The 20,520-nt window shown below is 40.8% G+C and overlaps 1 protein-coding gene across 3 annotated transcripts in view; it reads left to right on the forward strand.

The window, feature by feature from the left end:
- Window positions 1-1,436: 1,436 nt before the first annotated feature.
- Window positions 1,437-20,520, forward strand: part of l3mbtl1b (L3MBTL histone methyl-lysine binding protein 1b) — a 68,455-nt gene continuing 49,371 nt past the window's right edge. For all 3 annotated transcript variants that reach the window (XM_070898931.1, XM_070898932.1, XM_070898933.1), the window contains exons 1-4: window positions 1,437-1,509; window positions 10,331-10,467; window positions 12,410-12,515; window positions 16,787-16,925. In XM_070898931.1, coding sequence (XP_070755032.1) covers window positions 10,348-10,467; window positions 12,410-12,515; window positions 16,787-16,925 — 365 coding nt within the window. In that variant the 5' untranslated portion in view covers window positions 1,437-1,509; window positions 10,331-10,347. The remainder of the gene's footprint in view (window positions 1,510-10,330; window positions 10,468-12,409; window positions 12,516-16,786; window positions 16,926-20,520) is intronic.

Here is a 20,520-nt window from a genome sequence, read left to right on the forward strand (position 1 = left end):
GATGTCTTTGCTTTCCTCTGAGAAGTGTTTCGACAGAATGCATCGGACTAGAGGCAGCAATGGATCAGTCCTGTATGGAAACCTTTTGGATCTCATCAAACCTCCATGATCAAGTGTTCCTTACTGATATGCCATGTTTTTGCAAACTGAGCTGAAGTTTGGTAGTTAGGGCTTGTCCAAACTATTTGTCATTGACTGATCACATGAGTGTATGTTAGTACATTGTTTTTTCAAATATGGAGTCAGTTGACATACCTAAAATGTATAAACTTTTATTGCACAAACTATTTGTTTCATTCCCATTAAAATGAGCTGAAAAACATAAATTTGTTTTAAAAAACACAGCTGGTTTTGTTTTGAAGATATGAGATTTTAAATTGTATTTGATATGTTGATTGATCAATCATACTCCTTTTGGAGATAACTAAGTATAGAGGAGGGAAGCAATTTGGTCTACTAAGCTCTTTCTTCCATAGAGACCCACACACAGCACCTAACTTCTTCTGGACTGATTTCAGAGTTTTTGCCTCCACAACTTTCCCCATTCCCCAAAATTAACCAGTCGTTGCATTGACCAGTTTCTGCCTGTATCCTCGTGTCTATCAGTCGTGGTTTAACGTGATACAGTGCTCAGGATTATATAATATTAATCCCTCTAATGTGCCTCCTAAAAAATCCAAATGTTTTTGACCTACGTAGGAGGAATGCAGTGCATTACGTTGGCAGAAACGCCTGTATAATCAAAGCAGGAATCACCTTTATATATTTATATTTGTGTTTTAAATCTTACAGTTTCAAAATGAAGACAATGTTTTCACTGTTTTCGAACTATTCATGAATATACATATTTATCTGTGAAGGTCATGCAGCTTTAAATCCAATGGTTGGCTCAGTGTCATGCTGTGGATCTGACTTTACGTTCCACAAATACCACGCAGTTTTATTTCACAGTATCGATCAGAATCGGCCATTTACGCCACCTTGAAGATACTGCGTACTTTTTAATTAGCATTTTTCATTTTCAAAACTTTGTGCGGAATAACTCGCTGGGGAGCGAAATTAACGACACGTTTGGCAAACATTTATTCTCTCCCCACCCACCCTTTTTCCTCACTGAGCAACACCCAACACAGAGATTTACAACATCACATGTTAGGAACAAAATCGAAACCTGCTATATTTTTTTTAAGTTTCCAACAAGTCGCATCATCTGATCTCACGTGTCTGAGAGAATAGGGCCGTCAATAAAAAAAAAACAGGAAACCCAAGCAAAAAAATATCCCAGTTAAATGGGTACAGAATCTTCCTTTAATTTTATAGTTTAAAAAAAACTTGCAAGAATGTATTGAGCGAGGATTTTCGAGCACTCTGCAAGAGGGCTGTGCTGGGGCAGCGCAGACAATGTTACAAAAAGTTTCACTGCAGTTTGCTCTCACCTATGGAGCATGCGCGCTGCCTCAGCTCCACTCCACTCCTGACAACAGACAATTTTGTTGGGAAGAAGCGAAGGTGCGTTGATTATAAATGTGAAAAAATATAATATTTCGCTCTCCCCGACCTTATTTTATGGTCAGGGAGCTGCAACAGCCTCTGTTTTACACTTTGTGTGAAGTTTTCCTCCTCTTTCTGACTTTTAACCATTTGAAATTATTGCAACTAATACTGACTTTTCCGTCTTTTCAAGACTGAAGGGCTGTTGAGGAAATTATTCATCTCTTTTTCTCCAGCTTAAAGGGCCAGGGTTTCTCTCAAATTCAGAAAAATGAAGCACGGAGAGCTTTTCTGTTGGAACTTTTATTGAAATGGATTTTTTTAATTTGAAAAAAGTCGCTCAAAATAAATACATTTCAAAGCCGGGGCTAATTTTTTTTAAATTAAAAAAAAAAGCATGGATAAGGAGAATGGCGGTGCAGGGGGTTGTTGGTCTTGAGTTTGGGATTTTTTTGAAGTCTCAGTTGCCTAGTTGTCGACTCTCAGAAAGAATTGTATTTAAGTGAAATGAAAGGTTTGTGAATTCAGTCTCAACGTGTTTTAGGCCTTGTTGGTTCCGCCATTTTGTGACAAGTCTAAACCCAACTAAATAATTAGATCAGAAAAGAGGTTTCTTTCTCTCTTAAAGATAATGTAAAAACCGCAATCTGGAAAAGATGAACCTAGCAGCAATTATATCCGCACGTATCGAAAGCTTAATATACCCGTACTTGCTGCATTTCTTCATATAAAATTATTCTTGCAGGCCGGAAAACTTATGATTTACTTTCTTTTTTTCTTCCGATGCTTTAACTCTATAAGACCATGCATATTGATAAATGCATTGTAATTGTTAAAACTGTTATTTTTCGCTAATGGTGAAAGCGTAGGAAACTTTTTGGGGAGGATATATATTAGATCGATTTTATTTTTGTTGAACGTGTTTTTTTTTAAAAAAAAAGTCTTTTTGGTATTTCAGTGGCGAGCCCGGCACAATGCATAGATCAATAGGACAGGGCATGTATAATTTGAGTTGTGTGTTGTTTGCATAAGATTAATTGTTTTATCTGCGGACTTGTATTCTTCTGAAGATCAGTAAATCAGGAAGGGCGAATACAGGCTGTGGGGTGAATGAAATGTGTCAAGAGCGACTCCCTGTGGCCAGGCCAATGTTTCAGTGGCTTCTATGATATGGGAGGTGATTTAGATCATACTCCTTCTGTCCCCGTGTCTTTGTAATACGGTATTAAATAGGGTTACAGATATATGCTTCAGTTGTGCTGGGTTGGGGGTGTGGCGGGGTGGGATACAACACAAATTAGTATACATTTGAATTAATAAACTTTTAGTCTGCTCTCAGTGGGATGAGTAGCATTCCTGTACCAGCAAGAGTGTCACAGGTGATAACAACAACTTGCATTATTTATGTGGCACCTTTTTTAACGTAGTAAAATGTCCCAAGGTGATTCACTGGAGCATTATCAAACAAAATTTGACACCGAGCCACACGAGGAAATATTGGGGTAGATGACCAAAAGCTTGGGGAAGGAGGTAGGTTTAAAAGAGGAGAGAGGTAGAATGGCAGAGAGGTTTAGGGAGGAAATTCCAGAGCTTAGGGCCGAAGCATGCGCACCAAAGGTGGAGTGATGAAAATCAGGGATGCGCAAGAGGCCAGAATTGGAGGAGTGCAGAGATCACGGAGGAGGTTACAGGGATAGGGGGGAGTTTGAAAACAAGGATGAGAATTTTAAAATCGAGGCGGTGTTCAAATATATATATCCTGTTGCTGTACGGATACTTAATGCATGCCTACTTAACTGCATTGTGTGCTTTTTAATGCAGGGATTAACGTTGAAAGTAATTTTGCAATATAATGCAGAAACTGTAGTTTAACTCCCGTTTGATTTTGCTCATCTGAGTGGATTACAAATTGTGGGAAGACATTATAAGACCTCCCTGGTGAGGTGGCCTTGCATTGCTTGGGCTTCACATCAGCTGCACTATAATTGCAACTGGAGGAAAAAAACAGTTTTTAAACGTTTATTATTTTATGTTTATTATCTTTGTTTAAAAGTTAGTAATAAAGAGGCAATCGGATAATCAAGTCTGTGCTAACATTTAAAAAAATTATCACTGATGAGCAGAGTTTCTGAATATTACATAGAATTATTTACAGCACAGAAACTGGCCATTAGCCCGTGTGTTGAGACACTCACACGAGCCATTTAAATATGCATGGCACTTTCCACATTGCCAGAGTACAAAATGGTATGCAGCTAGGAGTGTAACTGCTACAGGTTCTGGACTGCAGTATAAAGGCAGATTGATCAGAAATAAATTACGTGTCATGGCTAATGAGTGATGCTTGGCAGGTCTGTTTTGGAGCTAATTGACTTGCTTTGGAGGATTTTGTGTGCATGTGGGTTACCTGATTTTAAAAACTTACATTTCAAAACAATTCAGTGGTTAACCGGTCAATCAGCTTCTGAAAGGAAAATGGTAGGTTAATATTTCATGAGTAACTCTTCTTCAGTGCTGTCATATGATCTAATCAGACCACATGAATCCCATTGTAAGGTTGCGCTGTATTATTTAGATTTAACTTAATCAGTTTTCAGGCATTGATAGAGAAACTGTGCTTTTTATATTGTGTTTATTCAGTGATTGAGAATGATTGACGGGTGTCATTTTGAATAATTAACAAGGGCCTATTTGACTGCACCAATATGTAACTCCATTTCAGAATATTTTCATATACCCACAGCTTCAAGAGTTTTGGTTATTAGCAAAGCAGAAATGGGTTTTAATTGAGTTTCCAGTTTGTTTTTATCCCAGATTTATGATGTAAAACCAAAATACTGCATGCTTTTGAGGTAAAGTTTAAGTACACCAGTGCAAAGGATTAAATGACTTCCATGCAGTGAATAAATACTAACGGTAGAAATACCTTTTTAAGCATGTAAACTATATTTTCGTTTTGCTTAAGACAGTTTGGGATCTTATGAGGGATGTAAGCTGTAGAGAATGGAATTATTTTCTTTTGGTGCACAGTGTCAACATCAAGCACTCCTTACATCTGGGCTGTGGGATATGTGATCGAACAGGTTTGTTGCAGACATCGATTTGTTAGTTTTACAGTTGTTTTTGAATCGGATCTGCAGCATGAACTATCTGGAGATATAAATATACATTGTAAGGATTTCCCTTTAAGAAATGACAATACATATGTACGTTTTATTTCTTGTCCGTTCAATGAGTGTCTGACACTGTTTTGCAATCAGGCCAGTTTTATGCTTGTAGGATTCTGCAATTGTCAGCTAAAAACAAGTGGGTGAACAATTTGTGCTAAAGGAGTCCATTTCTTTGCAATTGGGAGGTGAGAAGGGAGTGTTATTTATCTGAGGACCTTGAGCGGAGGGAAGAATCCTTCTGAGGTGGTGTTTCCAGGGGTGTTTAGTTGCCAGGGTGGGGCTGGTGAAGAATAGTGATCTGAGGCATCCATTTCTTATAGTGGTCCAGTGGTTTTTAGTGGATATCACATCATTCTTCCTCCATACACACACACACTTAAACTGGGTAATTGTGTTTATGGGGTTTTTCATGTTCGGGTAATTGGGGGTGGGGGCAAAGAGAGTGAGGCAATTTCAAACTCTGAATTAGTAAACATATTCATTGCTAGTAAGGCACATAATTGAGAAATTTAAAAATAGTTTGATGAAAATGTTAATTAATTCTTTGACAACATTGGATCGGCTATGCATTTGTGTAGTGTAGTGTCAGTGTAGTGATATCATCAAATGCTGCTTAGGGTTGTGAGTTGCCACAGTGCATTGCAGTTGTGTGGCTGGTTTGTTTTGCTCAGTGAAGATGTATACAAATAGTTAGTACACTGATTATGTTACAGGACTAGTAATCCCAGGGAATGGTGACAGTGTGGAATTTGCTATCAACTGGATTGTTTGAGGTGGATCGCATAGATGCATTTAAGGGGAAGCTAGGCAAGTACATAAGGGATAAAGGAATAGAAGGATATGCTGATAGGGTGAGATGAAGTAGGGTGGGAGGTATGGAGCACGGACCTGTTTCTGTGCTGTTAACTCTATATGTAACCTGACTAACAATCCAGAGAACGTGAGCTGAAATCCCACCTGCTTTCAGTAAAAGTGAAGCTGTCGAATTGCTGTTGAAACCCAAATTATTCACTGATGTCCTTTCGGGAAGGAAACTGGATAATCAGCACAGAAACAGCCATTCGGCCCAACCAGTCCATGCCGATGTTTATGCTCCACTAAGTCTCCTTGCATCTTTCCTCATCTAACTCTTATCAACATAACCCTCTCTTCTCTTCGTCATATCCGTATCTAGGCTCCCCTTAAATGCATCTATACTATTCGCTTCAACTACTCCCTGCGGTAGCGAGTTCCACATTCTCACCACTCTCTGGGTAAAGAAGTTTCTTCTGAATTCCCTATTTGAGTTCTTGGTGATTATCTTATATTGATGGCCTCTGGTTTTGCTCTTCCCCACAAGTGAAGACACTCTCTGTCTACTCTATCAAAACATGTCTACTATCAAAACCTTTCAGAGTTTTCAAGACCTCTATTAGGTCACCTCTCAGCATTCTCTATTCAAGAGAATAGAGACCCAGCTTGTTCATCCTTTCCTGATGGGTACAACCTCGCATTTCTTGTATTGCCCTTGTAAATCTTTTTTGTACCCTCTCTAGTGCCTCTATATCTTTTTTTTATAATATAGCAACCAGAATTGTATGCAGTACTCCATGAGTGTGGTCTACCAAGGTTCGATGCAAGCTTAGCATAACTTCTCTACTTTTCAATTCTATCCCTCTAGAAATAAATCCTAGTGCTTGGTTTGCTTTCTTTATGGCCTTGTTAACCTGCGTCGCTGCTTTTAGTGATTTGTGTATTTGTACTCCCAAATTCCTTTGCCCTTCTACCCCATTTAGATTTTCCAAGTAATATGTGATCTACATACTTTTCTTACCAAAATATAATACCTCACATTTATCTGAGCTGAAATTCATTTGTCAATTATATGTCCATTCTGCAAGTTTATTAAAGTCTTAGAATTTGTTCCAGTCCTCCTCATTATTGACTTTTCTCACCCCCTCCACCCCACCCCCAATTTGATGTCATCCACAAATTTAGAAATTGTTTTTCATTCCAAAGTCTAAATTGTTAATATAAATTGTGAACAACATTGGTCCCAGCGCTGATCCTTGTGGGACCTCACTTTCTACCTTCTGCCGCTCTGAGATGGCTACCCTTTACCCCTACTCTCTGCTTTCTGTCTTGAGGCCAGCCAGCTATCTATTCTGCTACTTGTCCCCTGACTCTGACCTTATTCATTAGTCTATTATGTGGTACCTTATCAAAGGCCTTTTGGAAATATAGATAAATTACTTCTACAGCATTACCCTTGTTTACTATTACCTCTTCAAAGAATTTCCCTTTTGAAATCCATGCTGACTATTCATTATTATAGTTTTGGTTTTGACCTATTTTTTTCCTTTACTAGGGATTCCATTATTTTTCCTACTACCAATGTTAAGCTGGAAATGTTCTATCTCCCTTAAATATAGGTATTACATTAGCTATCCGCCAGTCTTCTGACACTTCATCTTTTTGTAACGAATTATTAAATGTGTAATAGTGTCTTTGCTATCTCTTCCCTAGATTTAAAAAAAAATGCGCGGATGTAATCAGTCCAGACCAGGATTTTTTTTCTGATTTTGATTGGTTTATTTAATATTTCTCCCTTTTTATTTTAAATGCGTTATATCATGTCTGATCTCATTTTCCAATGTCATGTCCACCTGATCTGTCTCACTGGTAAATACTGAAGCAAAGTAATTATCTAATATTTCTGCCAATTCGTTATTACTGCCTGTGATTTTATCTTGATCATCCCATTCCCATTCTGACTTCCCTTTTTATTTGTGTGCCTCTATTTGTTTTATGTTCCTTGATAATGACTAGATTAGTGGTATTCTGCAGTGATGCGATTGTTTATCCCACTCTCTATGATCAGAATTGTGAAATTTCTAATTAGATCACACCCAGCATAACAACCTACATGTCCGATGGCAGCGGCATTGGTTCAATGACTCATTCCACACAGTCTGTTAAGATGCAGGTTCATGCGTTCCTAAATTTGATGTGGCTGTCTTAAGAGTCATGATTCTTCGTTGCATCATTACTGGGACAGGCTTGATGGACCAGCCAGTCTTTTCCTGTCCCAAATTTTCGTATGTTCATATGCACCAGGGTCGTGCCCCAGTGCATTTGTATCGAAACAGAACCCTGGAGGGTATTCAGTTTAGTAAAATATTTGATATACAGTAATTGGGGGTAATTATTAGTTTTATGGCACACTATCCTACAACATGCCTAAAGTAGCTGTGCTTATGGAGACCAGACAAAACTTGAACTGTAACAATACCTAAGCCCCACCCCATTTAATTAGCTTCCCATCTGTTAACCCCACATAAGAGGTTAGTGTGCAACATTAAAGCACATAGGATTGGGGGTAATGTATTGGCATGGATTGAAAATTGGTTAACTGACAAGAAACTGAGAGTATGAATAAATGGGTCTTTTTCGGGGTGGCGGGCAATGACTAGTGGGGTATCACAGGGATCAGTGCTTGGGCCCCAGCTATTCACTAGTATGTATGTATATATATATATAAATGATTTGGATGAGGGAACCGAATGTAATATTTCCAAGTTTGCTGATGACACAAAACTATGTGGGATTGTGAGTTGTGAGGAGGATGCAAGGCAATTTAGATAGGTTGAGTGAGTGGGAAAACACATGGATGCAGTATAACGTGGATAAATGTGAAGTTATCCACTTTGGTAGGAAAAACATAAGGACAAAGTATTATTTAAATGTGATGGCTTGGGAAGTGTCGATGTACAAAGGGACCTGGGTGTCCTTGTACACCAGTCATTGAAAGCAAACATGCAGGTGTAGCAAGCAGTTAGGAAGGCAAATGGTATGTTGGCATTCATTGCAAGAGCATTTGAGTACAGGAGCAAGGATGTCCTACTACTGTTATACAGTGCCTTGGTGAGACTGCACCTGGAGTATTGTGTGCAGTTTTGGTCTCCTTACCGAAGAAAGGATATACTTGCCATAGAGGGGGTGCAGCGAAGGTTCACCACACTGATTCCTGGGATAGCAGGACAGTCGTATGAGGAGAGATTGGGTCGACTAGGCCTGTATTCACTAGAGTTTAGAAGAATGAGAGGGGATCTCATTGAAACGTATAAAATTCTGACTGGGTTGGATAGACTGGATGCGGGGAGGATGTTTCCCCTGGCTGGGAAGTCTAGAACAAGGGGTCACAGTCTCAGGATACAGGGTAGGAAATTTAGGTCGAGATGAGAAGACATTTTTTCACTCAGAGGGTGGTGAACCTGTGGAATTCTCTACCATAGAAGGCTGTGGAGGCCAAGTCACTAAATATATTTAAGAGGGAGGTAGATAGATGTCTAGAAACAAAAAACATCAAGGAGTATGGGGAAAAAACAGGAATATGGTGTTGAGATAGAGGATCATAGAAACATAGAAACATAGAAAATAGGTGCAGGAGCAGGCCATTCAGCCCTTCTAGCCTGCACCGCCATTCAACGAGTTCATGGCTGAACATGAAACTTCAGTACCCACTTCCTGCTTTCACGCCATACCCCTTGATCCCCCGAGTAGTAAGGACTTCATCTAACTCCCTTTTGAATATATTTAGTGAATTGGCCTCAACTACTTCCCGTGGTAGAGAATTCCACAGGTTCACCACTCTCTGGGTGAAGAAGTTTCTCCTTATCTCGGTCCTAAATGGCTTACCCCTTATCCTTAGACTGTGACCCCTGGTTCTGGACTTCCCCAACATTGGGAACATTCTTCCTGCATCCAACCTGTCCAAACCCGTCAGAATTTTAAACGTTTCTATGAGGTCCCCTCTCACTCTTCTGAACTCTTCTGAACTCCAGTGAACTCTTCTGATCAGCCATGATCATATTGAATGGCGGTGCAGGCTCCAAGGACCGAATAAAATAACCAAATAAAATGTGCTCAGTGAAGCTAATAGCTGTGTTGGTTGTGCATCTAAGTTATGTGTGGCTGGGTTGTTCAGAAATTGCATTTTGACTGCAGTCGGTGCAAAATAAAATTGTTGTTTATTTGTTTTTCTAGTAGTATTTATTTTGTTCAACTTGCATGTCTTGGGTTTATTTTCTGGGTTTATAAACATACATAAACTTGAGCACATCGAAAACTCTGCTGTCCATATCCTAACTCGCACCAAGTCCCATTCACCCATAACCCCTGTGCTCACTGACCTGCATTGGATCTCGGTCCAGCAATTCCTCGATTTTTAAAATTCTCATCCTTATCCTTCTATGGCCAAGTTTCCCCCCACCCCTAGTCTCTGTATCCTTCTCCAGCCCTTCAAACCTCCGAGATCTCTGCACTTCTCCAATTCTGGCCTCTTGCGCATCCCTGATTTTAATCATTCCACCATTGGTGGCTGTGCCTTCAATTGCCTGGGTCCTAAGCTCTGGAATTCCCTCCCTAAACCTCTCTACCTTGCTCTCCTCCTTTCAGACACTGCTTAAACTCTACTTTTTTAACCAATCTTTTGGTCATCTGTACTAATATCTCCTTGTGTGGCTCAGAGTCAAATTTTGTTAATGCTCCTGTGAAGCTACTTGGGACATTTACTATGTTAAAGTCGCTATATAAATGCAACTTCTTGTAGTGAGGGAGCAAAACAAGAAAATGCTCAGATTTCATTCCTTATCTAGGCAGTAACACATGCATTGGTATTTTTATTACAGTAAATCAACACAATACAATGGAACAAGGTATGAGAAGAGAGGAAAATGTGAATGCTATGCCAGGACAAGACTTTGATCTGCTTAATGCGATGGAATGGAAGGACGGAATTGCTACACTGCCAGGCAGCAATTTAAAGGTAATTCATCAATCTACTTATAATATATGTTCCTGTAGCACAAAAAACTGTTGTGTTTTTCTGATTGGCTCAGAATTTTGGAAACGGATCACAAAACATCTTCTCACTATTCAGTTACTTAACAACTTCCTGCAAATTTCTCCCGTATTCTGTGATTCACCTTAAGCAGTGCCAGAGGAGAGCGACTCGCCGTGAGCAATGCCAGAGGAAATTAACTCGCTTTTAAGCAATACCCGAGGAGATGCCAAAGTTCGACCATTTCCTAGATTTGAAAGTGGCCCTAAGCCACTGAAGTCTCATGAGCAGAGGAAATTACAGTGCAAGATTTCTAGATTTGGGAGCATAAAATATTTCTAATTTCCTTGTCCTATGCACTGGGAAGGCAACCTGTTCTTTGGCTTTACCATTTTTCGTAGGGCCTTCTGAATAATAATTTTTAGCTATTGCTAAAATTCTTAGTATTCTTAGTACAGTATCTGTTCTATTAAAATCTGTTTATCTTTCGTGTATATTTACCTTTCGGTCCTTGCTATAACAGTAAATGCTGATAATATGTTGTAGCATCTGAAAAGGGAAAAGCCAAATTATTATTTCAGGTGGGACCCTTCAACAGGTCTCAAGATCTGAAATATTAACCTGTTATCTCTGAAGCTGGCAGATCTGCTGTCTTTTCCAACATTCCGCTATATTTTTCGCTTATGTCGAACGTTCTCATGGATTATTTAGCTGTATGAACTCCTAAAGGTAAAAGGAATGTAATTTTTGGGAAATGAAGAGATAAAATGAAGCAGTGCACATATCCATTACAGCACGGAAAAGGCCATTCGGCTCGTGTAAAAAGAGTTTTTCTTGTATTGTCTTTGGTTCTTTTGCCAATCACCTTAAATCTGTGTTCATTGGTTCTCGAACCTTCTGCCAACGGGAACAGTTTCCCTCTATCTGCTCTGTCCAGACCCCTCATGATTTTGAACGCTATCAAATCTCTCAATTTTCTCTGCTCTAAGGAGAACAACCCCAGCTTCTCCAGTCTATCCACATAACTGCAGTCCCTCATCCCTGGAATCATTCTCGTAAATCTTTTCTGCCCCCTCTCCAGGGCCTTCACTTCCTTCCTAAAGTGCGGCACCCAGAATTGAACACAATCCTCCAGTTGAGGCTGAACCCATTGTTTTATACAGGTTCATCATCATTTCCACGCTTATGTACTCTATACCGCTATTCATGAAGCCCGGAACCTGTAAGCTTTTTTTAAGTGCTTTCTCAACCTGCCCTACCTCCTTGTGCACATATACCCCTAGGTCTCTCTGTTCATGCACCCCCCTTTAGGATTGTACCCTTTAGTTTAGATTTCCTCTCCTCAGTCTTTCACACTTTTCTGTGTTAAATTTCATCTGCCATATGTCAGCCCATTCCACCAGCCTGTCGATGTTCTCTTGAAGTCTATTGCTATCCTTCTCACTGTTTACTATATTCCAAGTTTAATGTCATCTGCAAATTTTGAAATTGTGCCCTGTACACCGATATCCAAGGCATTAATATATATCAAGAAAAGCAGTGGTCCTAGTACCGATCCCTGGGGAATACCACTGTATACCTTCCCCCAGTCCGAAAAACAACTGTTCACCATTATTCTGTTTCCTGTCACATAGCTAATTTCTTATCCATGCTGCCACTGTCCCATTTATTCCATGGACTTCAACTCTGCTGGCAAGCCTATTATGTGGCACTTTGTCGAATGCCTTTTGGAAATTCATGTACCCCCTCAACCGCATTGCCCTCATCAATCCTCTGAGTTTTATTTTGAGCTAACAGAATCAAGTTGGTAAAACACAATTTGCCTTTAACAAATCCGTGCTGGATTTCCTTAATTTATCCACATTTGTTCAAGTGACTGTTAATTTTGTCCCTGATTATTATCCATCATTTACTTTCTTGTGAACAGTTCCGAATGACTGAGTTCAACACCCTGGAAATCATCACAAACGCAGAGACTGAAAATGGGAAAGACACCAGTTTGAAAAGTGGGAGCAGGGCCCTAGATTCAAAAGGTAAGCATTTCATTCTTTGGAAGAATGTGTTAACTTGGGGCAGGTTTGAAAACTAGGGAGTCAAGGTTGCCTTTTCCAGGAACTGTGAATCACTGTTTTTGATTCTGCCACATCCAATAACATTAGTTGAGCACACAATCAAGGCTGATGTTCTAGTGTAGTGGGCGGAAGTGTTGCATTACCTGAGGTACTATCCTTCAGATGAGACATTAATCCAAGGCCCCATTAGATTAACTGTCCATTCCCTCTCATTGCTATGCTATGTGTAAAATAACTATCTTTCTCCACATATTTATAGCTGCACTTCAAATGAATCAATTTATGAAAGGTGCTTTGAGACATTTCTGAGACCTGTGATAAGGCATTGAGCAAACATACGTTTTTCTTTTCTTTCACTGTTTCTTTCCCGTTCTTTCTCTTTCTCTCTCTCTCTCTCTCTCTCTCTCTCTCTCTCTCTCTCAATATTCCCTTAACTAGAGTCTGTACCAACTACTGGCGGATGTGTCTAGAAAACCTGAAGTTTTTGCAACATTTATTTTTCATGTTACGCTAACCCTGGTTTCTCAGATCTACCTGGGTTTATGTGTTGGCTGCCTAGAGGGTTAATGCTTCCAGACTGGCACCAGTGCTCCCATACCGAGCAATGGGCAGCAGCTGGATCTGCCCGGTTGTGGCCGTCTCTTCCATCCTTTTTTTCCTTCTCTCCTCAGATCTGGAATTGGCTAGGTTGTGGATCGAACCAATGATCAATGCAGCTTGCGGCAGTGAGCATTCGTGCCAACTGTACAGCAACTTTGCAACCCTTCCCAATTTAAAAATTCCCTTGGTGACCTAAACGCTTTAATTAATTATTTTTTTACCAAGTTTAGGTGGTTATAAATCCATTTGTCGACATCTGTGACCTTAAATCAATCATCACACCTAAATCACAATCATAACAGAATAAAATAAACTGTAAACCTGCTGGTGCTTATGATTAAGGCAAGTGATTTATCATGGGAAATCTACCTGAAATTCATGGGGCACTTGTGAATAGAATTGTGAAAAATGGTGTTAAATGTTGATTGATGCAACGCCTCCTGCACGAGCAGGACATTAGTGTAATGACTCCAATGGGAATTAATAACATAAATCCACAAATTTGGTGGCTAACCTGTGCCGCTTGAAACAGTAGAACATTTGTGCACAGGAATTAGCTTAACTGTTGGCTGTAGTGTACCAGCAGATTTGTACTGTATTAGCTGCACGCAGCTCTCTCTCGACCATCTTTTGGTCACACCTCCAAATATCCCCTCCTGCGACTTGGCATCAAATTCCTTCTATTATACCTGTGAATCATTTTTGGGGATTTTTTTTTAAAAGGTGCTATAAAATGCAATGCTGCTGTGCACTGGCAGATACCACAGCAGTCAAATCTTTGGGTGAAGCTGTAGGTTGGACTCTGGTCCTTCAGTTCTTGCACATGTGTAACTCCAGCCCAGATCGATGGATGGAAGTCTTAGAATGTTCTCTGGCGATAAGGGTCCTATGTGCAATATATTTGAGCAGTCTCAAACCAGTTCTAATGGGTTTGGGCTGAAACCTGCTCGTGCCCTATCCCACACAGTCATGCTAGCCTATCACACTTGCCCTCACTGCCTTGCGTTGGCTCCCAGTCCCTCATCTCAGATTGAAAATTCTCTTGTGTTTAACTCCCTCCTTGGCTTAGTTTCTCCCGATCTCCGTAAACTCCTCCAGCCCTACAACTCCCCTTCTTCCGCCCCCCCCCCCCCCCTCCATCCCCCTCAACAAATTTCCTGACTCTGGCACCTTGTGCTTCTCCCTCCCTTATCTTCGTCCCACCTATGGCCACTTTTAGCCACCTAGCCCCCTCACCATCTGCCTTTCCATCTCCCTCTCCTCCTTCAAGACTGATAATATACCCACCTTTTTGATCAAGCCCTGGTAATCTCTTCTTTTGGTTTGTGGTCCATTTTCCTGGCACCACCTAAAGGAGGCCACAGGATGGCTGGTGTGGTGAAATGTAAAAATAACGTAGTGGGGTGATTTTCTGAGTTTGAAGATGAGCCACCTTGTGGCAGAATCGAGGGAGTTTTAGCCTTGATCTCGCTGTGCGCAGTACCTGTCGTAGGATTAGTTGATGCTGATATTGGAAGACTAAATGGAAAGACTTCCATTACCTCAGCACTAAAATCCACTACTTATGGTAAAATCACACTTGCTGCAATAGAATACAGTAATCATATGATTTATCAAAGTGTTTGACAAATCAGGAGCTTTAGTTATGAATTACAACAGTGGTTTGATGCTTCAGGAAAACAATTTGTGACCTTCAGCCTATTTTGATTTCCATTCAAGCAATAAAGCCTTGCTGATATGCTTCACAGCTCCCTCTTAACCCAATAATCGTGTTGTTGAATATCAGTGGAATAGCTGCTAGCAGCTGGTGAAAAACTCTTCTGTTGTTTAGTAAAAGAAGCACACTGGTGTTATAGAAACATAGAAAATAGGAGCCGTAGTAGGCCATTCGGCCCTTCGAGTCTGCGTCGCCATTCACTATGAACCTGGCTGATCCTCTATCTCTGCACCATATTCCTGCTTTTCCCCCCATACCCTTTGATGTCTTTTGCTTCAAGAAATCTACCTATCACCCTCAAATATATTCAGTGACTTGGCCTCCACAGCCTTCTGTGGTAGAGAATTCCACAGGTTCACCACCTGTATCCTGAGACTGCGACCCCTTGTTCTAGACTTCCCTGCCAGGGGAAACATCCTCCCCGCATCCAGTCTATCCAACCCAGTCAGAATTTTATACATTTCAATGAGATCCCCTCTCATTCTTCTAAACTCTCGTGAATACAGGCCTATTATGTACTGATTTGTGACTCCTAAAGGTCCAAGAGAGCCAGGTTGAAGTCAAATTTGCATGAATACTTTCCACACTTGTTAATACAACTATATATGGAAAATACTTGCATTGACATAGCACCTTATGACATCCTCAGGATCTCTGCGAGCGTGTCATAACCAATCAATTACTGTTGAAGAGCAGTCATCGTTCTGTAGGCAAATGTAAACTTATCCAAACCTATGCCTACGTTGTATGTTTTATGGTGGTTGTACTTCGTAGTTGAAGACAATGACCCTCTTTTGGGAGAGAATCGGACCTGACCACTGTGCTGATGACTATTGGCACCGATACAAGAAAGGCAATCTCTCACGCATGTTTTGTAGACCTGAACTTTTCATTTGGGGGTCAACAAGTCGTTCCTGCTCAGGTGCCCATTGTTACAACTTCCCCCTCGGAGGACCGACATGTTGGTGCCTGCATGGCCCAGCCCCGCCCTGCATTGCTACTTGTCAACACGGGTGGCCACCTGAGAGATTTTGCCAGTTGCTGAGATTGATATTGCGTAGTTTGATGATGTGCTTGAGTGTGGCCTTGAACCTCTTCCATTGCCCATCCAGCTCCACTTGCCCTGTTGCAGCTCACTGCACAGAAACATCTTTCATGTTTTGTGATTATTTTTAAATGATTCCAGAAATAACTGATTTCCTTTTTTTTTAACAACAACTTGTATTTATAGAGCGCCTTTTAACGTAAAATGTCCCACGGTGTTTTGCAGGAGCGTTATCAAACAAAATTTGCCACATGGGATATTAGGACAGATGACCAAAAGCTTGGTCAATGGGGTAGGTTTTAAGAAGCGTCTTAAAGGAGGAGAGGTTTAGGGAGGGAATTCTAGAGCTTAAGCCCATGGCAGCGGAACATAAGAACATAAGACGAAGGAGCTGGAGTAGGCCATTTGGCCCCTCGAGTCTTCTCTGCCATTCAATAAGATCATGGCTGATCTGATCATGGCCTCAACTCCACTTCCCTGCCCGCTCCCCATAACCCTCGACTCCATTATTGTTCAAAAATCTGTCTATCTCCACCTTAAATAATTTCAATGACCGAGCCTCCACACCTCTCTGGGGTAAAGAATTCCAAAGATTCACAACCCTCAGAGAAGAAAATCCTTTTCATCTCCGTTTTAAATGGGCATGGTCGTCAATGGTGGAGCGATGAAAATCAGGGATGCTCAAGAGGCCAGAATTGAATGAGCGCAGAGATCTCGGAGGGTTGTAGGGAAGGACGAGGTTACAGAGTTAGAGGTTTTTTTTCAATTACTTCTTGCTTTTCTGCGTGTGTATATAATTAAGATTTTTCCCTTTTTCCCCCCCGCCCCCCCCCTTCCATGACCTACCTGTGTCTGTGGCAATGGTACCAGCTTCACAAAATGCAGAGGAAGTGCCCAGCATGGATGGAATCTACTGCTGCGAGAACTGTGGACACTACGGCACTATTGAGCACTTCAGTCACGGGGGGAAATTCTGCAGTGAGGCCTGTGCGCAGCACTACAAAGAAAGGTACATGGACAACCCCGCTGCAACAGCAAGCATCGGTTTTCTTTCCCCATTGTTTCCACTGAGTGAATTAACTATTATAAATCATACATTTACTTCCTTTCAATTACAGTGGACCGAGGATGGTGACGTGGAAGCCAGAATCATAAGTGAATGACTTAACTGTATAAGTTTTTATGCTTATAGGTTTCTCTGGCCATGGTGTTACTTGCTTTACTCACCTTGGTTAAAATTATTCACGTGGGCAGAGTCTGACATTCATTTTATTTACACAAGGGTTTCACCTATGGTACTTGTCTGATTTCATCTTGAAGGTAAATATAACTGGAGCTAACAGCTACTAGCATTCTAATTCATTTAACTATTAAAGCCATTATGGAGCTAGAAAGGCCAATTGCTAATGTACACAAGTGTGGGTTTATTTAGCAAAATTTGCCATTTGCAGGAGATGACTATAGTACATTAATTGTTGAATTGTTAGTGCTCTGTATTGGAATCTGGCTGAGGATTGTGTTAAAATCTCCCAGTAAGTTATTCCAGTTGTTGCACTACTGAGCGAGAAATATCACCATAGAAACAGCATCAGAAAACAAATGTCAATTCCCTCAACGGATCAGCTGATTATGGTAATGATCAGATGGGCCATACAGATCAAGGACGTCCCAGGATTGATTCCAGGTCTGTACTGAGTTAGCTGTGCACAGGAGTGGTGGTGATGGGGCTCGAGAGTGTAGGATTGTCCAGGGTTGCTTTACTGAGTCTGCTGGAATTGCATATGTTGGATGTCAGGGCAGGGCAGGATCCAACCTATATTGGGTCGGTAGTGTAGTGGATGTGATCCTGGGCTAGAAAATTCCACCCCATGGTAAATTGTGAAATTGAATTCAATAAGTCTGATCACTTGTGGGCTAGTCGCCGGATTGTCTTTAGAAACTCAACTGATTCACTGATTTCTTCAGGGTAAGGAACTGTCACCCCTTACCCAGTCTGACTGACAGGTGACGCAGGATTATACTACATAGTTGATGATGCTTAATGCCTTTTGACATGGCCTAATGAGCCACTTTACTGCAAGTGCTATAAACTATTGCAGAAGACACTAAATACAGTTTTGCCTACATCCCACAAACACATTTTATTTTCAAAACAAAGCTCCCTGTGGTAAAATAGATTGCTAGTACTTGCTGTCTCGGCTTACATGAATAGTAGGCACTTGCGCCTACCATCCATGTGACCCATCGATGAAGAGGGAGGGAGAAATTGACATTGAAAAGGAGGGGGAGGTGGGGTTGCATACTGGGGAAAAATATGTGGATAAAAAAGAGTTATGATTGAAAACAATTGTAAAAGTCACAATTGCATAGTTTTATTCCACATATAAATCTGGCTTTAATTATTCTGCACCAGAGTGCCACTCAAAGATGCAGACCACACTGGAAGCTTATGTTTGTATATAGCAGTCAAAGTTATAACATCCAGACCCTTTGTACTTCAGATATTTTGCCCTCCTGCTGATTTACACTGCCCTGTTTATAGTTTGATCGAGAAGGCAAAAAACAGTAACAGAAAACATAAGGATGCCACCTGTCTGACTGGCTGAACCTTCCTGTATCAGTAATGTAGCTTTCTTTCCCGTTTACTAGTACATTGGGAGGGAAAATTGCAGTTGGAGGCTTCCTGCGGGCATTCGCTGGGCAAGAGTTGGGCAAATAGCCCAAATCTCCGCCCGTGAATGTCCTTCTCCCACGGATGCGTGCGATCTGTCAAAAGAAATTTTGACAGATGGCAAAAGCCGGTTCTCGGTGCATGCACATTGTGCGTCGGGAATCGGCATTTGTGAAGCCTCTTCGGGTGCGTACGCACTCGGGAGATGCCGCAATTTTCGAGCCATTGTGTACATGTGTACTTCATTCCCGCTATGGAGCAAAGTTGCTTTCTTGATAAATCATAAATTCAGGAACTCTACTTCAGTTTGATAAATTTTGAAGTGGGAACATTTTACATCTATTGTATTTCATTAGTTTCCCAACCTTTTGGTGTGTTTATATGAAATTTCACTGCTGTTGTTTTGATGGCAGCGTTCATGTGCTAATGCTGCACAGTGCGATTTCATCCAACAAGTGTACGAAGGAAAGGGAAATGACCCGGAGAGAGCATTCTGGGTGAAAGATCAATGCCATAGTTGGAAACAGTTGGGGGGGGGGGGGGGGGGGGGAAAGGTGAGGTATATTGAGGTCCATTGATTAGATGAAGCCAAACTTGTATTTAAATCATATTTTTCATACATTTGGAGCCACACCCAAGTTACAAGTGCTGTCTCAGCTCCCCTGCTCCCGGTGATTAACACCTATACAAGACAAACACAGCTGACGGCCAGTTAACTGCCACTGGCAGACAGTTTCTGTTAACTGCAGTTTTTAAAGTTCTAGGTTAAATTCAAAATGTTCAACTAAATTCCACTTTTTACAGCTAATGCTTACCCAGTACTTACCAGAGGCTCCCACTCTCTCCAAATTCCCAATTTCACACTCTGTCTAAAAACGCTCCGTTTAGGATCGTTCTTTGCAGCTCACTCTGTGTCAGCAGTTACTCTTTTTAAATGCTTGTAGACTGAAGATGTTTTGGGGTCTGAGGAAAGAATGCATTAGATTTGGAGATGGTGCACTGAGTCTTGATTTCAACACTTGTCAGGTCTGTGGGGGAGGTTGGATGTTGTATTCGGAGAAAGTAATAAACAGTAACAGAGAAAAGCCAGCAGTTGCATATAATCACTCGACAATATTACACTCCCCTGTGTTTGTTTTTCTCAAAAACTCTGCCCTTCTCATTTACATGGAAATGTGAACAGTTTAGACGATAAAAAAATTGTCTTTTTGCTTTTTTTTTGCTATAAATATGTTAAATCTAGTTAGATTTCTTCAGCAGACAATCTCTTAATGTATTTTTGAGAAAGCATATAAATGAAAATGCCCAGGGAAACCATTTTCAGATTTGATGTTCCATTCTGATAAGCTGATTTTATTCATTTTAAAAACAACTTGCCTTATTAAAAAATATTCAGGTTTTATTTTTTCAATACTGTTTCCCACCTTTTGCCTTTATTTTAGTTTTTTTGAAGTTCTTATAATTTTTGTGTTTTCTCATCTCCCTCCTCCTTCAATCTTAAAAAAAAAATAACACATGTCTTTTATTCCATTTTAACTATGTTCTCTTGCTGTTAAGTACTTCAACATGGTGTATTATCTTGAAATGCAATCTTTTTTTCTCACCGCAACATTTTCCCCAACTTTGCCTCCCTAAACCTCTCCTGTATTTTTTAAATATTGTCAGGATGTGGGTGATGCTGGCGAGAGCTGCATTCGTTGTCCATCCTTTGTTGCCCTGAGAAGGTGGTGCTCGGCTTTCTCCTTGAACCGCAGCAGTCCGAGTGCTGATGATACTCTTGTGATTGTCTTCTGTAGCAATTGGTTTACAAGTGAATGGCTTGCTAGACTACTTCAGGGCGGTTAAAAAGTCAGCCGCTGTAGGTCAGACTAGGGAAGGGTGGCTGGTTCCCTGTCATTAATGAACAGTTGGGTTTTTGCAACAATCCAGTGGC

This window comes from Pristiophorus japonicus, chromosome 14 (assembly GCF_044704955.1).
Source record: "Pristiophorus japonicus isolate sPriJap1 chromosome 14, sPriJap1.hap1, whole genome shotgun sequence".
NCBI lineage: Eukaryota > Metazoa > Chordata > Chondrichthyes > Pristiophoridae > Pristiophorus > Pristiophorus japonicus.